The following is a 21,345-nucleotide window of genomic DNA, read 5'->3' as shown; positions in this document are numbered from 1 at the left end:
CTCTTCAGTCTAGGAACAGTTCCGACCGACCGTCATCTCCTCTGCAACAGGATGTCCAGAGCCCTAAAGAGGAAAACGAGTCTGCTGTGAAGGTGCAATAAAACTTGGGCCCCACTTGTGATCACATCCCACATGCATGCAACTGATGTCAAGAGTGAGCTTTCTATACTGAGTACAGAAAGTGTTACTACTATTACTAAAGTGATGTGATTAATACATAAACTAAAGACATTTCCAGTACAGCTTTAAGAGCCAATTTGCCAATCTGCAATTAAAAAACCCACCACCACACTGCACAACGGCAGAGCCCGCGGGCACGCCACTGCAACCCCCTCTGGCCTCTGCTCCGTAGCTGCTGGGTGACCTCTCGTTTGGGGCTCTACTCAGCTCTTCCCAGGAGAGTGGCACGGTTCCCCCCCTTTTTGGTGGTCCTCCTCGGGTCCTCGTACTCTGGGGCCTCTGGATGTCTGGGGCCTGGATCTCCTCCATACCTGCTTCATGCCCTGGGGGACGGGGCTATGGCTCCCCACACTCCCTAACAGATCGTTACATGGAGAAACCTTTGGAATACAAGCGTGCTGATCCACACAGGTATGCACATAGGTGTACACACGGGTGTTCACAGCCGCGGACTACACCTTTCTTGGTTGCTGCCTCAAAGCACATTGTGCGTTGTCTATCTTGCGTGCTGCACAATATCGTTTAATATTTAGTATCTACTGTTATCTACTGCTAGCTAGTTTATTGTGATGGTGCTGTTTTTATTATGTTGCTCTTTTTTTGTTTGCTTTTTCTTTTGTTTGTTTTTTTTCTCCATTCAGGTGATCCAGGTGTTTTGTTTGTTTTTCTTTCTTTCTTCCCCCCTTTCTCACCGTCTCTTCTCCCCTCTGGTTTTCTTTCTCTCCCTCTCTTTCTTTCATTCTTTCTCCCTGTCCTATCCAGTCATGTCTGTCCCGTTTGTAGCAACCGAAAATAAAATAAATTCATAATTATAATAAAGGTCAATCAAATGGACCAATATGGCAAGGCCATGATGATCCACTTGGTAAAAGAAATCCGCTTGGCATCTTTCTTGGCCTTAAGACAACAATTCTGATGGCTAAAGATCCAAACAGGACACACAAAAAAAAAAACAAAACCCACCACCACCAACAACAAACAACATATTTTAACACAGGTCTCTGGGGATTTACTTGTTTTTGGAGCCAGCTCTGACTTGTTCTTCCAGGAAGTGCACCCTTTCACTCACATAGGTTGCTGCTCGAGTAAACTCTGATCAGGTAATTGACTTCTAAAAATGTCAGCATTGCTGCACGAAGGTGCAATTATTAATAAGTTAATTTGAGACTTCAGCTATTAGAATGCTTCCCAAACTGTAGTGAGGTTGAAATGTCTTTTTCAGGAACTTGTTCATCTAGTCATCCACCCTAAAGCCAGCCTGGTGATGGGACTTTTAACCAAGTCCTTTATCTCTTATTCTATCTGTTTTGTATTTGTAACTTTTAAACAGATATACATTTCTATTCATCTATGCATCTTCTATATTTGTTGTTGGATCAATACAGTAAATTTGAAAAGAGTCCACACAGACATGTGTAGTTCACAGCTGGATGATATTAAAATAACATTTGACATCAAGCTCTGATCCCACACACGAGGCACCAGTTATGAAACAAACACAGGCGCACACACTTTTAGATGTAATTGTACAAACACAAACACATACTTGCACTTGGGCTTGAAGCCACTGACTGGTATTCATGCAGCAGTGTATTGACACAAGCCTTGGCTTCAGTGCTCTGTTGTCAAATCATGTAGAGCAGATCTCTGTCTGATGCTCATTTGCTCTTTTTTCTTATTGATTAGCCATGTCTTCCTTGGTAGATTAGCCTCAAAGATCTAAGCCAGTCAAATATGGTTTGCATGGTTTTTGTATGTTAAGAAATATGAGCAAGAAACACATTTAAGCAGAGTGGTAGTTTTATATTTTAACAATATTGATTCATAAATGTCTCTGTGTGGGCAGCATCACCCTATGCTGTCATCTTTGTGATGTTTTTCAGCCATCGTTGATAAATGAGAGAAAAGCTAATTAAACAACCTTTATGTAAATGTATTCATGAACATCTGAACTTAGGTTGCCTCATTCCAGGACTCATAAATAAATTTCCTTCTCATATATTTTTATAAGTCAATTTGCCTAAGGAAAAGGAAAGGCGGATGGGGGCGTCAGGTGGTGGTTGAGAAGAAAAGAAAGCTAGACTAAAATACTTGCTAGCTGTTGAGAGTTTAGAAGGAGGGAATTGAATATGTGCTGCAAATTGATGTTTAATTAAGGAGCTTGTTCACATCATTAGTCTGTCTGTCAGCTGTGATGCCATCAATCACTGCATGTAGAAAATCTGCCCAGCACACTGGTCTATGAAAGCATCCATCAAAGCATTTAGCCAGTTGGCATTCTTGCATTAGTCTCACCTCGATGATTTCATGTATTGCTTTGTGTTTGTATTAGACAAGGAACTCGCTTCACTAGCAAGGCAGTGAAACATGCATTTCAGAGGTTTTGCTGTTCCCAATTTGTTTTATTTTATTTCATATCATGAAAATAGTAGGATAACAGATACAGCCCCCACGTGTTGTAATCTTAATCCTTCTTGTGTAGAGAATGATTTTAATTTTAAAGTAAGTAGGTATGTTAATATTTATTGCAATTTTGAATATTATGGATAATCACACATGTAATCGTGAAGAAGTCCCACAAAGCAGACTTGAAAAATGGCCGTCAATACAGCCAGTAGCTCATTAGCTGTCAGGAAGAAAGTTGGTCAAAACATCGGCAGTCATTTCATAATGTGAATAGTTATATTACTTTTGTATAACTAAACAGTATAATATAATAGTGCAATATAAAGTTATTTCATAATTGCCTTTTAAAGACTCCAATCACTCAGGGCTAGCAACTGCTTAGCAATCCCTTAGAAACCATAGAAAGGTAGAGACAAGTTATATTGCTTGGCAGGTCAGCAAGTGGTTGCTGGGGATTGCTTGCTGTCTGTGAAATTGATTGCTAATGCCCCAGTCACAGAGACCAAGAGACTAGTCGGTCAGCAACACTCTGGGCAACCATATGTAGATCACTATAAAAATGTCTGTTCCCCAAATGGCTAGCTAGTGGTTGGTAGATGAAAAATGGTTACAAAGAGATATACACTGCTGCACCAAAATCCTTCTTACTTTAGTAAGGAGGATTTTGTCACCCATAGCTTGCATGGAAGGCACCAACTTGTCTGCAGATTCTTGCTGAGCAGTAGTGAAACTGTGAAACACGCTGAAATGAAAAGCATTTTAAAGGGTGCAACGATCTCTATTTACGGTGTTTGTCCCACTTTTCACAGGTTCACTGTAGCTCAACAAACAGTTGATGAGTGTTGACGTTCTATGCTAAGTACAGACAACCACCACAACCTGCTAGTAACCAAAGAAATTATAAGTAGGTTTTTGGTGAAGCACACTCTAATACACATTTTTCCATAGTGACCAGCAGTGTTGGGGAGTAACGGAATACATGTACCACTGTTATGTATTTAAAATACAAAATATGAGTAACTGTATTCCGTTACAGTTACCGTTTAAAAAGGTGGTATTTAGAATACAGTTACTTTGTTGAAATAAATGGATTACACGGCGGTATTTCCCTGTTTCATATTGTGGTGGGTCAGGACTGTTTGGGTTTTGTTTGACAGCTACGTTCTGTTGTTCCCGATGACTGTTTTCTACAGTCATTGGTTGTTCCAGGCCGGCAGCGTTACGGTTGCTATGGTTACATGGCGACACACTCTCTCTGCGACTGTGTGTTTCCTAGGTGAGAGAGCGCCTTTTTGTTGTTGTTGTTGTTGTGCTAAGCTATGCCGAGCAGTTTGGTTAGCGGCGGTGTGTTTCTGTTGGAAAATAAACGGCTGTGCTCCCTGGCAACACCTGTCTCCTCCTTGTCTGAGCTCGCCACAATATGTTTGGCTATACCCTCTATTTTTGGTAATTCCACGCTGGTGGAAACCCAAACAAAACACGCATTAAGAGGCCCTAATGCCCGTGTCTCAATCTCGTGTCTCATAATGAAGAAATATTTTTTAAAAATGATTTAATATAAAGGCAATAGGCAGAGTGTTACAGGCATAGTGCTAAAGAATGTAGCCTCATTGACAGTGTAGTCCGTGCTGCAGGGAGAATGGTCATACCCGCTATGTGTCTGTGAGCGAGGGAGGGAGAAAAAGGAAAAGTACGAGTTGTCATCGAGCAGAAACGGGAGCTGGAAGCATGTAAATATAATAATAACCACTGCAGCCAAGAAGAGTGCCTGACGAGCCCAGTTGTAAGTAAACTATCAAGACTCGACTGTACACCGTGTTCGTGTTTTCCTCCGAAACAATAAGTTCCGTTGGGGCAGCCTTTTAACACCTCTCTCTGTCTCTCGCTAGCAAAGTTGACCCACACAACAAAGTAAAGCTATTTTTCGGCTACGAGCCCGACACGAACCCGACCTATTAGCCAGAGGTCCCTTTACTACGGTTCGGAGCCGCGGACCTTCAGTAACAGTAATAAATCACACAGCAATAGAACATTCATGTAGTTGTAAACAGCATGATAATATATTAAGTAATCCAAAGTATTCAGAATACGTTACTCTCATTGAGTAACGTAATGGAATACGTTACAAAATACATTTTGGGGCATGTATTCTGTATTCTGTAATGGAATACATTTTAAAAGTAACCTTCCCAACACTGGTGACCAGAGGTTTCAGCCGATGTTAACATCTGTCGCAGAAGAGATGCTAAAGTCCTTCAAATCACTATCATCCCCGACCATGCTGCAAAAAAGGTGTTTTCATTTGTAAGCTTCTTACTTTGACTCCTAAGGAAATACATATATATCTTGTCTTTTGACTTGCACTACTAATAAGAGAATTCAAAGTATCACCACCTCTGCATTGATTTTGAAGTGCCGAGTTTAAGATTTGTTTGGGGAGGTCTGTTTATAACGCAGTATCAATTTAAAAGAAAATGATGATAAATATCACCACAACTTAATCTTCAAAGGCCCCTTTAAAGTGCAGGGTCTTGACTGTAAAACTCCTTTTCTTTTGTAGTTTAGAGACTTTAAAGTCTACATTTTTATGCTAGCATTCAGTTTGTAATAGCAGGTGTCAGGATCGACAAATAGCACATCATCTCAATTTCAAACAAAACTTTCATCATAAAATTGGTTTTTGAACATGTTTTTTTGCCGTGACATGCCTGTAGGTTTTATTAAACAGAACCAAGATGAGTAATGAATTTGTACAGATCTAGAATCAGATCGCAGCAGTCGGCCCGAGTGCCTATGTAACAAGAACAAATAATCAACCACGAAATATGAAAATGACTCGGAGGCAGATATGGAGATGATTTCTTGCTCATGCATTTTTGTTTTTTCTCTTCGGATTGCAGATCTTGGATGAGACACGAAAGTTACTTTTTATCTGTCCTTTTGCCTCCCAGAGTTTTCAGTGCAAATCCTCGTTTACCAAGCCGCCAAACAACTAAGTTGCCTGTGGTCTCTGATGTCATTAACAGTGAACAGAAAGGCTGAATTGCATTTAGCAGCTGCTGGCTACAAAATGGAATAAAGTGTGCAAATTCACTTCAGCAAGCAAACATTTTGTCCAGTCATCACTTTCTCTGCCTCCACTTCACCTTTATTGTTGTCTCCTGTTTTCCACACTGATACAAAAACAAGACTGCACTACATTAAATATTGAATATTGTAATTGGGTCTTAAAGCCTCAGCTAAATCTCTAGTTCTGATTTTGCACCTGCTCACATAACGTGCAGAGACTAAATGGGCGGATTTCATACACATCACACGCTGTTACTGGCTGCAGACAATGGGCAGACACATCCAATAAAAGCTGTATTGTATTGTACTTTTCACACACTGAGACGCACACACACGCACACACACCCTTTGCTCCGGTTTCAACACCTGACGCAATCCCAGGAAACAGACACGGTAGTGTTTTCCCAGTTAGCACTACTCATAACAGCAACAGTCATTTAACTGTCTCAAGGCACGATTGCATTTTCTTGCGATATACTGATTAATGATGCATCGTGTCATTTCACATCTCATAAGAACAGCAGAGAGAAATTCTCATTATTACATGGCATGTTGATCTATGGCTCAAAGTACAATACTTTCATTACTTGGTTGTGCTTTTTTTTTTCTCTGAATGAGAATTTGCACAAATGCTGAATGCCAACAACTGCATGCGTACTTGTAGCGATGCATCAAAAGGAGATGCTTTAATGTTCAGAAAGACATAAAACACAAGTTACGTGCAATGAGGCCACAAATCTAGAGAGAAGAAAAGACAGCATTTAGCAGTCTTGTATTTCAAGCATCTAAAAAACATGCCGCTATTTTTATCTAAATTGTGAAACCATTTGAAAAGACTCTTTGCCCTTTTCAGGTGTCTCTCTTCTTTCTTGCGAATGGTCACTGACCACAGTTTGTTTTCTAAGAGCTATGAGCTGCAAAACTGTTGCTAAAAAGATGTACTTTCAGTGCACCACTGCCAGACGTGTTATTTAAAGGTATGTTGCTGTGAAAGGGCTTACTAATTAATGTCTTGTTTAGCTTTGTTTGTAGACTATTAGCATAATTAGATCTGTAATTATGGTGGAACGTTAGACAGCTCAAGGTACTTTTGTTGACTTGCGAGGCTGTCTAGGTATATTTCAAAATGCACTCTTCTTAGAAACACAGGTTTCTTAACTGTATCTCACAGCTGACCAGTTCTAAAGGCCCTTGACTCTATTCTTTCTTTTTTGCATTCCTGTGCATGTATACATGTTGCTGTTTATGTGCTTGCCAACCATCTTAATGAGTGATTCAGCTTTTCACTACACCAATGAGATTAATGGAATGAATAAAACATGGCATTTCTGTCTGTCTTTCCTTAAAATCATGTTGCTGCACTATGGCTGGACATATTCACCTTTCTGCACTCCTTGCTGGCTGAGGAAATGTTAGGAATAGTAAATAAACCTAAAAAATTGAATATGTGCAGTTGGGGAGTGAATATTCAAAAAACAACAACAAAACCCTGCCCCGATAATTATCAACATTTTATACCTGACCCACAAAAAGGGCTTACTTACACTCCATTATATGAACTGCTGACTGAATAACTGTAGAGTTCCAGACTTCTCCTGGCATTAACATCAGCACACAAACTATGCACCACACACTTCTCATAGCATGGGCTTCCATGCCTGAGCAGCTTCTCTAGGTGTTGTGTGTAGCTGGGCCATACACTGTTTTAATTCAATTTAAATGATATACTTTGTACTTTTTATCTGGTGGATATAAGTGGATAAAATACAATCAGGTTTTAACTTACATTGTTTCTATTTAATGTTGAATCAATTTTCACTCTATTCTGTTCTAATTTCCTTGAATTTGGTTACAAGAACAATAAATGGACTCCCATCACATTACTTAGCCACACAGATACATTTGTTTCACCTTGCTGCACTTTTCTTTTTGGGTTTTGTTTTCACAGACATCGCAGTCAGTTGAGTGTAGTCTACCTCACCCTGCTGCACACATAAGGATTCAAGTGAGCCTACGAGAATCAGTCACATTACAGAGGCTGTTACCAGAGTAACCTCAGGGCAAGACAAGACTTTAAAAGCTCTAAGAAACTTTTGGGTTTCAGTAGTATAGTTTGATGCATGCTAGCCTGACACCAATCAAATGCGATTTGTAAATATGCTTTTAGCAAACAGAAAGAAGCTATAACACTGAAAATTCTCAAAATGAAAGGGAAATCAGCAAAAGAAATTGGGAAATAGGAAATAGGTGCAATGATTTATTGAAACAAGTTCAAACATGCCTGCAATTCTAACAAGCTTGAAAGTTGAGATTTGGTATGACTACATTTATTTGTTAACACAGCTTGAACTCAGTAAGTCAGCTTTCTTGTCATTTCTTTAGTCTTCAGAAATAATTTGCCAGAATTCCTGAAGGACCTTCAAGGTTCTCCAGGTGTTGGCTCCTTTTTGTTCCGTTCTCTGTCAAGATAATCCCACATTGCTTTAATAATGTTGAGGTCCAAACTCTAGGGAGGCCAATCCATGACTGGTAATGTTCAATTGTGTGTTTTTCTGTGTACGTGTCCATGACTGGCAGTGTGTTTAAGATCAAGATGATATTGCATGGTGGATCAAAACCTGATGGTACTAGGTATTTGGCTTCTTGACAACCATCCTTCGACTGAAACCATTCCTGATGAAGCTTCAGTAAACAGCAGATGGATCTGAGAGCCAGATGCATCTCTCAGGTCCTGTGCCAGATTGTTACTGCATCTTTTAGATACTCTTGATCGCTGTAGATACTTTTTGCAACAGGCTGTCCCTAAGTATACGATTTAAACTGGTTTGTCATTCATTGCCTGATGTGTAGACACAACGCTGGTTCATCTTTTAAGTTTGGGATTCTTTTTGTCCTCATAGAACATTGTTAAGTGGTTCAGGAAACAAAAACATATATTCCTCTAACAATGGTAAAATACAAGGACTGGACTAAACAAACAGCTAATGTCCAAAGAAAAGTGTTGAAAAGCAGACAGAAAGCCTGGAGAAACATTGTTCACTTCAAAATTACAAGAACGTCTGACTCTTTAGAAGCAAAATATAAAGAAATGAGGGGTGACTCAGGACTATTGCACAAGACTGTAGCTCTGGCTGTGAGATTCAAAAACTGGGCTTGTGGCCAGAATTTGAGATGCTAATGAGAAAAGCTCTCTTCTCTTTCAGTGACTACTGAGCTGTGAATGTGTGTATTTATGAATGTTGAGCAGGTTGTTGGCCAAAAGGTGAATGCTTTTGTGGATAAATAAAGGTTATGTGATTTGTGCAGCTGCTTTTCTAATGAAATGTCAAATTAAGGGCAGTAATACACATAACAGCATATCTGCCAGCTTTGAGCAACAAGTGTTTTTTTTCTTTTTTTCCCCATGCTTTTTAGGAAATAACTCAATGGGTTTTTACCCCCAGTTTCAGTCTGACACCTCAGGCAGGTAGTTGTCTGCATGTGCATTTTTTTTCAAGCCGGGCGGATCATCATCGTATATACACACAAAATCAATATTGCCGAAAGCACCCTCCTCCACCCAGCAGTGTACAGGTCATGAAATAAATAGCCACATGTTTGAATAGTAGCCTCAGCATGAGGGAGAGTGTCCAAACTGGTAACAGAAAACAGGGTGCTGCAGGGAAAAAAAAAAACGTATTGTGTTAGCCCTCTTTGCAGGATCAAAACAGAACAGTAAAAATTGAAATTCGTTACAGTTGACAGATAGAGACTTGTACTTTCTGCGTACTTTGTTCTCTGTCTTTTTCCTCTCTCCACACATATGCACACGTTACAGTGCTCCTCTGTTTACTATCAAAGTTCAACTCTTAGGCCAGCATTGTGATCAGCTGTATGGCTGGATCACAGTGGCCTGGAGAAAATGCTAACTAATTTCCTGCTGGGGTTCTTACCCATCACCACAGGCACCAACAAACACACGAATAAGGACATGCATACAAAGCACCCTACAGCCTTCCATAACTGTGGATTGGATTTTATTCAGGGTACCCCATTAATTCCTTATGGATGCTCATATTGATTCTGGGTGCCTCTGGTCTTGTTAATTCAGCTCAGCCCAGATGGGTTTTGATTCGGTTTGTGTTGCCTGAAGGTGACTGCTGCTTTTAAAGAAAAAAAGAAAAGGAAAATAAAAGAGTGAACATAGCCAAGATAGATGCAGTAGATTTAGTAACCAAACGGAGGGGTAGGACAGAAAGAGAGAATATGAGAGAATGTGGTCGAAGTGAGAGATAAGGATAGAGAAACAAGAACAAAGAATATATCACATAAAGTCAGATTTCGTGCGAGAAAGGAAGATAATGAACGTAGGATGTTATGTGGTTCCACTCTTTGAACTTTTTGATGAAAACAGAGAAAATGAATGTTACACTCAATTACTGATTTTCATCTTAATGCATCAAGGAGGTTTTCACTCTCTTCTTTTTTCATTAGCTCATTATGCTAATGAGTCATTACATAAAATCCACTCAAAGAAAATGCAGTTGGGAGACCATTTGCATGCTTTTGAGCATTGGCACATATTTATGTCAGGGCACTGTATGCATGCATGTATTTTGTACATGCATGCGAGCATAAAGGCCAGATGTAAGTATTCAAATATTCACCAGCAGCTTATGAACCTAAACATTAATCTGCAGTAATTAATAAGGCTGCAGCAGTAAGATAAGCTCAGAAAGCGGACCTAAATGGTAGTATACACTGAAGACTAATAACTGTATGTGAAGCCAAAACTAGAGACTTATAAGTAAATTAAACATGTCAAGGCTCAACACATGGTTGTGTGACTAGTCGGAAAGAGGATAAAGTGTATTTTGTCCCCACCAGACACTTTCTTGCCTTTCCTGTATACACAGAAATGCCATTATCAGTGGTTCAGAAGATGTAAAGAAGGAACATGTTGTTCTTTCTTTGCTACCAGGGCGAGAATGGACTGAGAGGAGTTATTTGTCATTGTCATGCTGAGTGCCCCGCTGCCTGTCTACTGGTCAACCTGTCTTGCACAAAGATTTCATCTCTCATTTGGTCTCCCTTCATTCCTTTAAAGTTTCTCTTCATCTAAAGTCTCTTTTTCATTTTATTTCTTACCTGTTGTCTTTCTTTCATCTCTTTCTTCAGTCCTTCTGGAGCCAAACGCTGCCCACTTTTCTCTACGTGCTTTGGTGCCATTATTGTAGATCTTGTTTCACCTGCATTATACCTTTCTATTTTTCTGTCACCACTTGACTATTGGCTTTTTTATGGTGTACATGGAATATAATACTAGGACACAAATGGGCTGTACAGAAGACAAAGCACAAACAGAAGCAAAAGCTGTGACAAATGGTGATGGCCTGGCACTGTGAAGACGACAGTAGGCACCCAACTGGCTGTACAGGTCAGGTGCCAGGCTTCCCTATTAGAACAGACTCGAGACTGAGACTGCAGCATGATTATCATAAAGTCATTTAAGACCATGAATAAGTTTCACATTAACCCAAAGCATCAAATGCCATTCACCACACAACCGTAGCGTCTCGTACCTGAAGCATATGATTCATTTTTTCAATTCATGTGGGGTGATGGATGATACATGACCTAAAGAAATCTACTTCTGTATGCTGTAACTTTATATCATTGCACCCAGATTTTTCCCTATAGCTCCCCGCTGATCTGTTATGAGAGGTAGACGTAGGTGTAATGTATGTTGCTATGAATGGATTTCCATACCTTGATTGTTACCTAAAACGAGTCCCCTGGGAATTAATGTGCTTTATCTTACTTCTAATGTTCCTTCTCTCCCTTTTAAGCACATCTTTTCTTCTTCTTGTTCAGGTTTAGAAAAAGTTGGCCGTGACTCCAGTTATGAACAAGAGGGAAAGGTTCAGTTTGTGATGGATGCAGTGTATGCCATGGCCCACGCTCTGCACCGCATGCACCGGGAGCTCTGCTACGGATACCCAGGCCTCTGTCCACGGATGGCCAACAATATCGATGGTAAAGAGCTACTCAACCACATCCGCGCTGTCAACTTCAATGGTAAGTTTTCCACTTGGTTTAAATCTATAGGATCCAATATAATGCTGGGTTTTTTTTCAACGATTGTACCATAGTCTTTTTTGGGTGCATGTGCTTTTAAAAGCATTCTTATCCTAGTAAAAAAAAAAATTACATGCTGACCATTCAAACAAAATGCCTTAGATTATGCTAACCTCCAGTAATACTCATTACTGCAATTTATATGTGTGTGTATATATATATATATATATAAATTGTTCAATTGAACCATTTTGTGTGGAAGAAAGAGAGTTAAATGATGCATGAAACGCCCACTTTTATGCTTATTTCCTGAAGCAGGAGACCTGAATTAGCAAAGCTTCTGCTACAGTTTTAGGTTTTGTCAAGCCAGAAAATGCAAAGAAAGCCTGGCTATCCTGAGTTTACTTTGTAGAAATACCCTTGTGATGTGTGGCACTGGTGTAACCCTTAAATTTTAGTTAAAATGAACTTAGTCTAAAGGGCTGGAGCCCAGTGTAACACTAAGCTTATTAGCAAATGTGTAAACTTTCTGATAGACCACATCATTTACATCAAGTATCTACGAGATTCATTTACCATATAAGGTAGATTATTGTATTATTGATAAGTTATAGCTAGTCAACATCAGGTTTTGAATAGTGTGTTAATCCTTTTGCATACACATTTGGACAGTATCACATTTTTAATAAATTGTAGACACATTACAGTATTTTTTTCCTGAGTTTACCAAACTCGACTCAACAAATTCATATTTTAACAATGCTAAACGAAACGTCTAATTTGTCCTTATCAAAGAACATGTCACATTACCTCTCACGCCTAACATTAGATTCAGTTCGTGTTTTCTCAAAACACATTTTGCTTTTTTGCGAATAGCCTTGTATCACTTTGTACTGCTCAGTAATTTCCCCTCTCTCACTTTCTCTCTGCATGACTTCCTCAAGTGTTGACAAATTTTAAGTGGATAAAAAAAAACAAAAACACATTTGCTCATTTCAAAGTAGCATCAGACACCTCATTTGAATATTCTACTATTAATCTCCATTCCCCTCCCCGATGCGCCTGTACCTGCTTCTCTGTCAGCCTTTTCATTTCCTGTGTTCCTTCGTCCAGCATTGTGTGGAATACATAATGTCTGTGAAAGCAAGAGGCAGAGTGAGACTGGTTGCATTGTGAGGTTTACAAGAATGCTTTTCTGATTTAGAGGAACGATTAAAATTGCTTGAATGTGTCTGTATAGGAATGTGCCCAAAATATGTATCAGTGTTTGTTGCTTCCTGCTCTGTCGGTGTCTGCCCTTGCTAAAAGTGTCAGAAATAAATTCACAGGCAGGCAATGATTGCTGTTTCATACAGCAGCGGCAGATTTGAGCTCAAGTGAGTTTCTCAGTTATTGTTGGCCTGGAGGGTAGAGAAATCCTCCCATAACTACAAGGTCGCAAACTTTATCCCCAGATGAATCACCGAATCCTTCTCACTTAGTAAAAGTTGGCCTAGACAGAATGAGCTGTAAGTGATCCTGACCAGACATTGAGACGGAATAAAAAAAAATTAGATAAGATGGAGCTGAAATGATATGGGAATACAAGCTTGTATTAGAGCTATTAAATTCTTTCATTAGCCTCTGACACTTTGTAGATGGCACTACAGAAAGTTATGGGTAACAGTGGCAATTACAATAAATTATAATATAATTAATTTACAGCTGCGTTATCCTTTTAAGGTCACATGCTGCATCGATAAAAGTGAGAATGCTACAAATGTATAATATACTGATAAAATAGGGGAATACTTAAACTAAAAACAGACTTTAAATAACTAAATATTTTTTACTGACACACGTCTACCCTCCAGTAGTTTGAAAAGGAAGAAAAAATAGAAAATTTGAAGGAGTAATATAGAAAGAGTGCACTTGAACGCTTGAATTAAGGCATGACATGATTACAGAAAATTAAAAAATTAATAGGTGGAATCAATCAATTTGCCGTCTGGTTCTGGATTATGTGAAGATGGGAATTAAACACCTACACACTTACCAGCCACATCATTCGATTCATCTGTTTGACTATCTGGTTAGTGCAAATATCTAAGCAGCCAATCAAATGGCAGCAACTGAATGCATTTCGGCAAGTAGACACAGTTAAGATGACCTGCTGATGTCGAAAAACAGCATTAAAATGGTGAAGAACGGTGATTTAAGGGACTTTGAATGTAGCTTGGTTGTTGGAGTCAGCCAGGTTGGTCTGAGTATTTGAGAATAGGTATGCAACAATAACTCAAATAACCACTAGTTACAGTTAAGGTATGCAGAAGAGCATCTCTGAACACACAACACATCGAACCTTGAAGCAGATGTGCTACAGCAACAGAAGAGCACACTGTGTCCTGCTCTTTCAACTAAATCAGGAAACTGAGTCCAGATTTCACATGGGCTCATCAAGACTGAAAAATGTTGACTGATCTGGTGAGTCTCGACTTTCTGCCGTGACGTTTGAATGATAGGGTCAGAATATTGTGTAAACAAGATGAAAGCAGGGTTCCATCCTGGCTTATCAGAACCACTGATACCATCCTTGGTATCAGTGCTTCAGGCTGCTAGTGGTGGTGTAATGGACCTCCATCCCCAGAAAAAAAAGTTGATCACTTTTTCTGTCGGTGTGTTTTCCCACTGTAAGTACTTGAGTTTGATTTTTAAAAAACTAATGAGTTTCATTTGCTGGGTGGTTGTTTGTAGTAAGTGGATCTGCTGGGGTTGTTCACATCTGGTCAGATGCCTTGAAGAAATGAAGCTTCTTCTGGCTACTTTTTTTTGTGTGTGTGTATTTTTATGAGTGTGTCTGGATACATTTGTGTTTTCCAATTAAAAACAGTTTCCTTATTAGTGTGGTTAGGGTCACCATTACACTGATAACCCTTAAGGAGAAATGTGGGAAAGACTGCCGGCCTGCGTGTGTCTTGCCTGTGTTAATTGCACACCATGGGCATGGAGGAGAATAAGCTAGAGGTGATGATGGAGCATGGATTTTCTTTCTTGTTGCTCCTTATGGATCCATATCCATTTGCCTTTTGAGCAGCTACATGACAAAATGAGAGAGAGAATGGGCTGCTTTCTGACCAACTGAAAACCAATTTGGTTGTTGTTCACCAACCACTTTTGCTGTAGAACCACAGAATCAATATAGAAAACCAGTGCACTTCAACTTCAGCAAAAAGCCAACTGTTTAGCAACCTCTTCATTCAATTTGAGTACAGCCTTAACAGAATTTCAGCAGATGTCCACGTTAACACTAAAAATCAGGTTTTTTCAATGGCCAGAGGACAAACTCTTTTTTTTCTCTCATTTGTTCTCATGGGTTCTGTACACATCCACTCATGAAGGTTATGACTCCATTCACATCAGAGTGGCATGGGCTTTTTTAGGCTTTAATCTAGCTAAAAAGGTGATGAAGAGGACTCTTGTCCTGTTGGATCTACACAGGTATATCTTGAATTCATATCTTTCATACCTTGTGACCTTTCAATGGGTATATGCTATGTTATCAATTTGAAACAAAAACACAGCCATGAAAGCTGAGATAAAAATGAAGGAAGTAAATGGACTGGTACTTACGTAGAGTTTTTCGACTGATTTGAGCACTCAATTCACTTTCTTAATGCAAGTCCCCGTGACCCATTCCTTAAAGTGTTTTTGTTTAACACCAAAGCACTTTTAACTTAATGCTGATAGAATCACAGCCCAATGGATGCATCAGGGTGAACTTGTCGTGTAGTATCTTGCCTAGGATACTTTGACATGCAAGCTAGAGGAACCAAGATCAAGACAGACCTGCTGATTAGTTGATTCCCTGCTCTACCTCCTAAGTCACAGCCATATATACATGTCATTCTATTAAGAATCTCAACTTAAAAAGTTAGTTTTTTATTTTGAAAGGTAATTCATTCCAAAGTTTTGTATTTAATGGTTTTTTCATTTTCGTGTTTTGGCCTTTGCAATAGCATATGACAAATCACGTCTACCTGATGTGATTTGTCATATGTAATCTGTCTGCCTCACACATGATTGATTATGGCAGCTGGAGTGCCATGTTAACCGAATAATTTGTTATACACGGTTAAACATGGTTGCCTAGTCTAAGCAGTATCTTATACTATCATCACTTGGCATTGTGGCAGAAACAAAAAGCCACCATGTTTTCTTTTATACATTCTTGCTAAGATGATGTATGGTTTATGGTGGCAATTGAATAAAATAATAATAATAATGGATTGGATTTATATAGCGCTTTTCAAGGCACCCAAAGCGCTTTACAATACCACTATTCATTCACTCTCACATTCATTATGTTACTGCATTTGTATTTTGAGAAGAGGTCACCTCAGGATGCAGATATACAGTAAACAGCACTATGCTTATTACTCATCTTTTTTCGCCTAGAAAAAAGCCCATAACACTATCCACACAAGTCAAAGTCATCCACTTTCTTACTTTCTCAGTTTCTCATGCCATCAGGATTTCTGAACACCCCAAATTTTTAACATGATATTGCCCAGATGTAGCTCCAAGCCACTTTAACACAGCAAGACTGATTTTTCATGTAGTGATTTGCACATTTGCCTTACAAAGGAAAGAGCCTTGGTTCACTCCCAGAAAGAGGCACAAATCCCTTTGGGGTTGTGTCAGGAAGGGCATGGTGTAACAAATCAAACGCGTGGCACTGTCGTGAACCCTTTTTAACAAGGCTGCAGCCAGAAGTAATTTTAGAAGTATTACTGAGTTTGATTACATACTATGATATAAAAACAGTGTTTGCTTGACCTCGCCGGAAAATCATTTGCAACTATTTTGCACTATTTGCATTGCATAGAAAATCTCATGCAGATAAACAGAGGTAAATGCACACATACAGTACTATGCAAAAGTTTTAGGCAGGTCAGAAAATGCTGTAAACAAAGAATGCTTTAAAAATGGAAGTGTTTATCATTTATTTTCATCATCAATTAACAAAATGCAGTGAATGAATAAAAGTGGAATCTAAATCAAATCAATATTTGGTCTGACCAGCCTTTGCCTTCAAAACAGCATCAATTCTTCTAGGTACACTTGCACAGTTTTTGAAGAAACTCGGCTGGTAGATTATTCCAAACATCTTGGAGAACTAACCACAGATCTTCTGTGGATGCAGGCTACCTCACATCCTTCTGTCTCATCATTTAATCTCAGACACACTCGATGATGTTGAGATCAGGGCTCTGTGTGGGGCCATACCATCACTTCCAGTACTTTGTATTTTTCTGAAGATGGTTCTTAATGACTTTGGCTGTATGTTTGGGGCCAGAGGGGCCGATGGCGCGATATGGCAGCCTCGCTTCTGTCATTCTGCCCCAGGGCAGCTGTGGCTACAACCGTAGCTTGCCTCCACCAGTGTGTGAATGCGAGAATGAATGAATAGTGGCATTGTAAAGCACTTTGGGTGCCTTGAAAAGCGCTATATAAATCCAATCCATTATTATTGTCCTGCTGCAGAATACATTTGGGGCCAAAAAACAATCATTTATATTTCTGAAAGCATTCTTTGTGTACAGCATACCCACCCCCACCCACACCTGCCTAAAACTTTTGCACAGTACTGTATATCACAGATTTTATGCATAATGAAAACTAAGGCAACTTGTACAGTTTTGATCCAAGGCATAAAAATAAAATATTAAACCGAAATCAATTTAGGAACGTCAGGAAAACAAAAAGAACTCTTGGAAGAGGAATGTAGTAGTGTGCTCTTCAGCATTCAAATGTGTGTTCTTGGTTTGTTTGATTGTTTCACTTCATGTTGAGAACTTAACTCATACCAGGTCTAAGTATTAACAGATCCAGATATACATACATTTACTTGCTTTTACTTCTACTGGCTTTGTTACTTGTAAGTACTCCCCCAGAAAAGCATTTCAAATGACGTCCTTTCTAATGCTTCTTTCTCCATCACACTCTCTTTTGTCCCTTCTTCGCTCTTCTGTTTCATTCTTTCCCTTTTAGCATACTTTCATTTGTTTGTGCTTCACTGTTATTGTCCTCTTTTCACCAACTCTATTTTTCTTTCTTTTCCCCCAGCTTTCTGTTTGACTCTCTGTTACTCTTCTGTACTCTGCACTCCTACCACTCGTACACCCTAAAGCCATTAAGTCATCAACTCATGCCACTATAGGCTTTATAAAGTCTTTGTTTGTTTCTAGGATTTGTTATCCACAAATTGGAAGGAAATTATATTAAGTTTCATCAAAACAAATGTTCATTTTGAAACAAGTACACAATTATATATGTTGTCTGACTCACTCTGTGTCAAGCATACTGCTTTGTTTGTTTGCTAAGCTGGGAGCAATATACCATGTTTAACCATCAGTATGATTAATATTGCTTCTCTTTCCTTCAGCTCACATTTTACATTTCATGGGCAGATTTTCAGTGAAACGTTACTTATTTCAAAGCACCCACGTTTATGTTCAAACACAGAATTTGATTTGGGAATAAAATGTTATTCTGTTCATGACCATATGTGCTCTCTTTCAGACTGAGTGGTTTAAGGCTAAATGCAATTTGGATATGGCTCACAAACAATATGGGGTGGTCGAAAAAAAAGGGATAAGAATTGTGATTCTTACTGAATACATACAAATGAAACACTGCAATACCAATATCTAATTTCATGTTGACAGAATGAAGAATATTCATATATATATATATGTGTGTGTGTGTATATATATATTAGTGCTGTCAGCGTTAATCTTGTTAAAATGACATTTTAACGATTTAAAACGTTTTAAAATGATGCGGATCGCTGCAGGCGTCAATGTGTTAGTGCGGTTAGGCCATTAACTCGTTAGCACCGTGCGTTCACTCACTAATGGAGATTTGCTGCGTCAATGCGGTTATGACGTTAAGGTCATTTTAACGAGATTAACACTGACAGCACTTTATATATTATATTTTTATATGTGTGTATGTGTATATATATATATATATATATATATATATATATATATATATATGTGTGTATATATGTATATATATATATATGTGTATATATGTATATATATATATATATATATATGTATATATATATATATATATATATATGTGTATATATGTATATGTATATATATATATGTGTATATATTTATATGTATATATGTATATGTATGTATATGTATATATATATATGTATATGTATGTATATGTATATGTATATATGTATATATGTGTATGTATATATATATGTATATATGTGTATGTATATGTGTATGTATATATATATATATATATATGTGTGTGTGTGTGTGAAAAGAAGGGCCTATTATTGTCCTTTACACAAGTTTATATGTGGATGTGTTTTTCATGCAAGGTAACTCTCATTGTGATCTTCGCTATGTGTGGTTATATTCCATGCAGAGAGACAAGATGGACTTTCACAACTGAACAGGCTTGCACTAATTAGAGGGGCTTGACTTTCATATGAAGAACTCTATACCTGGCTGAACAGCCTTGAGGAGAAAGAGAGAAGGATAAAAAAGGAAAGGTTTTGGTTAATGACATTACAAAAGGAACTGGCTCGGGGGATGAAGCCCACCTGTTATGAGAGAAAGAGTACTTGTATTATTCAGGAGAACTAGCTTCCCTATACATGATGAACTTGAACAGTCGCAAATGATCTTGGAATAAGAAAGAGGGAGCAAAGGAGTCAGAAGAGCTTATCCCAGTAGAAAGTCTATTAGGGCTATATGACCTTGAAAGGATATAGGAGAAAGAAGATATGGAAAACAGACAAGAGTAGAGGTTGAAGAGAAAGTGAATCAGAGAGACGAATGGGGTAAAAAAGATGGAGAGCTTGCTGAAAAGCAGAAAAGGCAAAGAGAGTGCAAAAGACAATGAGAAAAGGGCAGTGCTTTAGGGCGGATAAGACAGATAAAAGAAAGATGAACTTTGCTTGGTCAATAACAGCTTTGGGTAGAAGAAAACAGCGAAATAAGAGTCATCTTCAGTCTATCCATGGGGCAAGGAAGAAAAATGGATGGAAATCCAGGGCATAGTAAAAGTTAAAAAAAATACCCCAAAAACAAACTTTTTTTTCCTTTTTACTTTAGGGGCTGCGTAAAATGTCCTTCAAGATGAGCTGACAGTGATATATCAAATTTATGTTCAGCTCGTAGACTTGGATAGAAAAGAAACTGCAAAAGACAAAGAGAAGCATGAATTTAAAGTTAAACTGAATATGATATTAGAAATGACAAGAGAACACAGAGAGAGAAAAATGGAACATGCTAAACATATAATGGTAAATATGCCAAATTTTCTTTGGTTAGGGCAACCATAAGAAGGGGAGGGTGCATAGGGAACTGTCCTGGTTTATTATTCAAACTTCAAGTAAGTGGAAGGGGAGTTCAATAAGAAAAAGGTAATGCCCTTTCAATCCCCATAAAATCAGTGATATATTTAACAACAACCTTTTTATCCGCATCTACCTGATGTTGATTCTTTATTGTCAGTTTACCTTAACAGCTGTTTTTCAGGTATTCTTAAACCCTTTCCCCATCTTTTAGGTCTGTTTATTCCTAAATTTTTAATGGAGACAAAATCTTTTGGATGTAGTACAATATTGAGTGAGAACACTATAACCAGCAGCTGTGAACGGCTGCAATATAATCCCAGGAGGAAACTGTCCATAGCAAATTTAAAGTGCTTGTTTTTTTCCACTGACAAGCTCAGATTTGTATTGACTGTTTTTAAGTTTATCACTAGGGATGGGTATCGTTTAGGTTTTATCTGATACCGGTGCCAAACCGGTACTTTTGAAACGGTGCCGGTGCTTAAACGGTGCTCGAACCGGTGCTTAAAGAATGGAGAACACAAAATTGGTCCAAAAACCTCTCATGTTCAGCTGTTTTTTAGTAAAAAGATAACAATGTTAGCCTTTTCTGCAGCTATAGGGCATATATGGTATCACTCTTGGCTGGAAGCAGTGCTTTAACAATGGAAAAAACAAAAACTTTATCCAAAAACCTCTCATGTTTAACTGTTTCCCACTTTTTATTTGGTCATTTTTGCCTTTTTGGCCAGGGTGAAGGGAGTATCTGCCATCAAACAAGAAGACAGCCGCATGTAGCTATGATGGTGTTTGCTAGTTCACCTTACATACATTAATGTAATAACGTGGTTAGCCTACTCAACGTAAATTATACACGAACAACATTAAGCTACTCACGCAGAGAAGAACGGCTGCTGCTGCCATCATCATCCTCATCATTTCTGCTACACTGGCAGGGCTAGGGGCCAGGACTCTACTCTTCAGCTTTTTGGGGGATGTTGCTAACTCTTCGTCCGATAACAGGCACCACACCTGCAGTAGATGCGCTCGGTGTGAGGTCTCGCAGCAAGCTATCAAATACGGCGCATTTTTCGGCTTTTAAAAAAAACGCTATGCGTCGCCAGGTGTTTCATCGGATTTCAGGTGTTACCTCCTTTCCACAGTATCACCTTAAAGCACTTGTTGCAGGCTGCTGAGTTTGCATCTTTTGCTGTGAAGTACAGCAAGACTTTTGACCGCTTCGCCTTGGGCATTTTTAATCTGTAGCTCTGCTCTAAAAG

At 38.7% G+C, this 21,345-nt stretch overlaps 1 protein-coding gene across 5 annotated transcripts in view; it reads left to right on the top strand.

Annotated features, from left to right (window-relative positions):
• grm8a (glutamate receptor, metabotropic 8a) overlaps nt 1-21,345 on the top strand; it is a 296,528-nt gene that overhangs the window by 228,317 nt on the left and 46,866 nt on the right. For all 5 annotated transcript variants that reach the window (XM_085136973.1, XM_085136975.1, XM_085136974.1 and 2 more), the window contains one exon: nt 11,509-11,712. In XM_085136973.1, the coding sequence (XP_084993099.1) occupies nt 11,509-11,712 (204 nt within the window). The remainder of the gene's footprint in view (nt 1-11,508; nt 11,713-21,345) is intronic.

Source organism: Neolamprologus multifasciatus, chromosome 17 (genome assembly GCF_963576455.1).
Source record: "Neolamprologus multifasciatus chromosome 17, fNeoMul1.2, whole genome shotgun sequence".
Classification (NCBI taxonomy): Eukaryota; Metazoa; Chordata; class Actinopteri; order Cichliformes; family Cichlidae; genus Neolamprologus; species Neolamprologus multifasciatus.
This window is presented reverse-complemented; position numbering and strand designations above follow the sequence as displayed.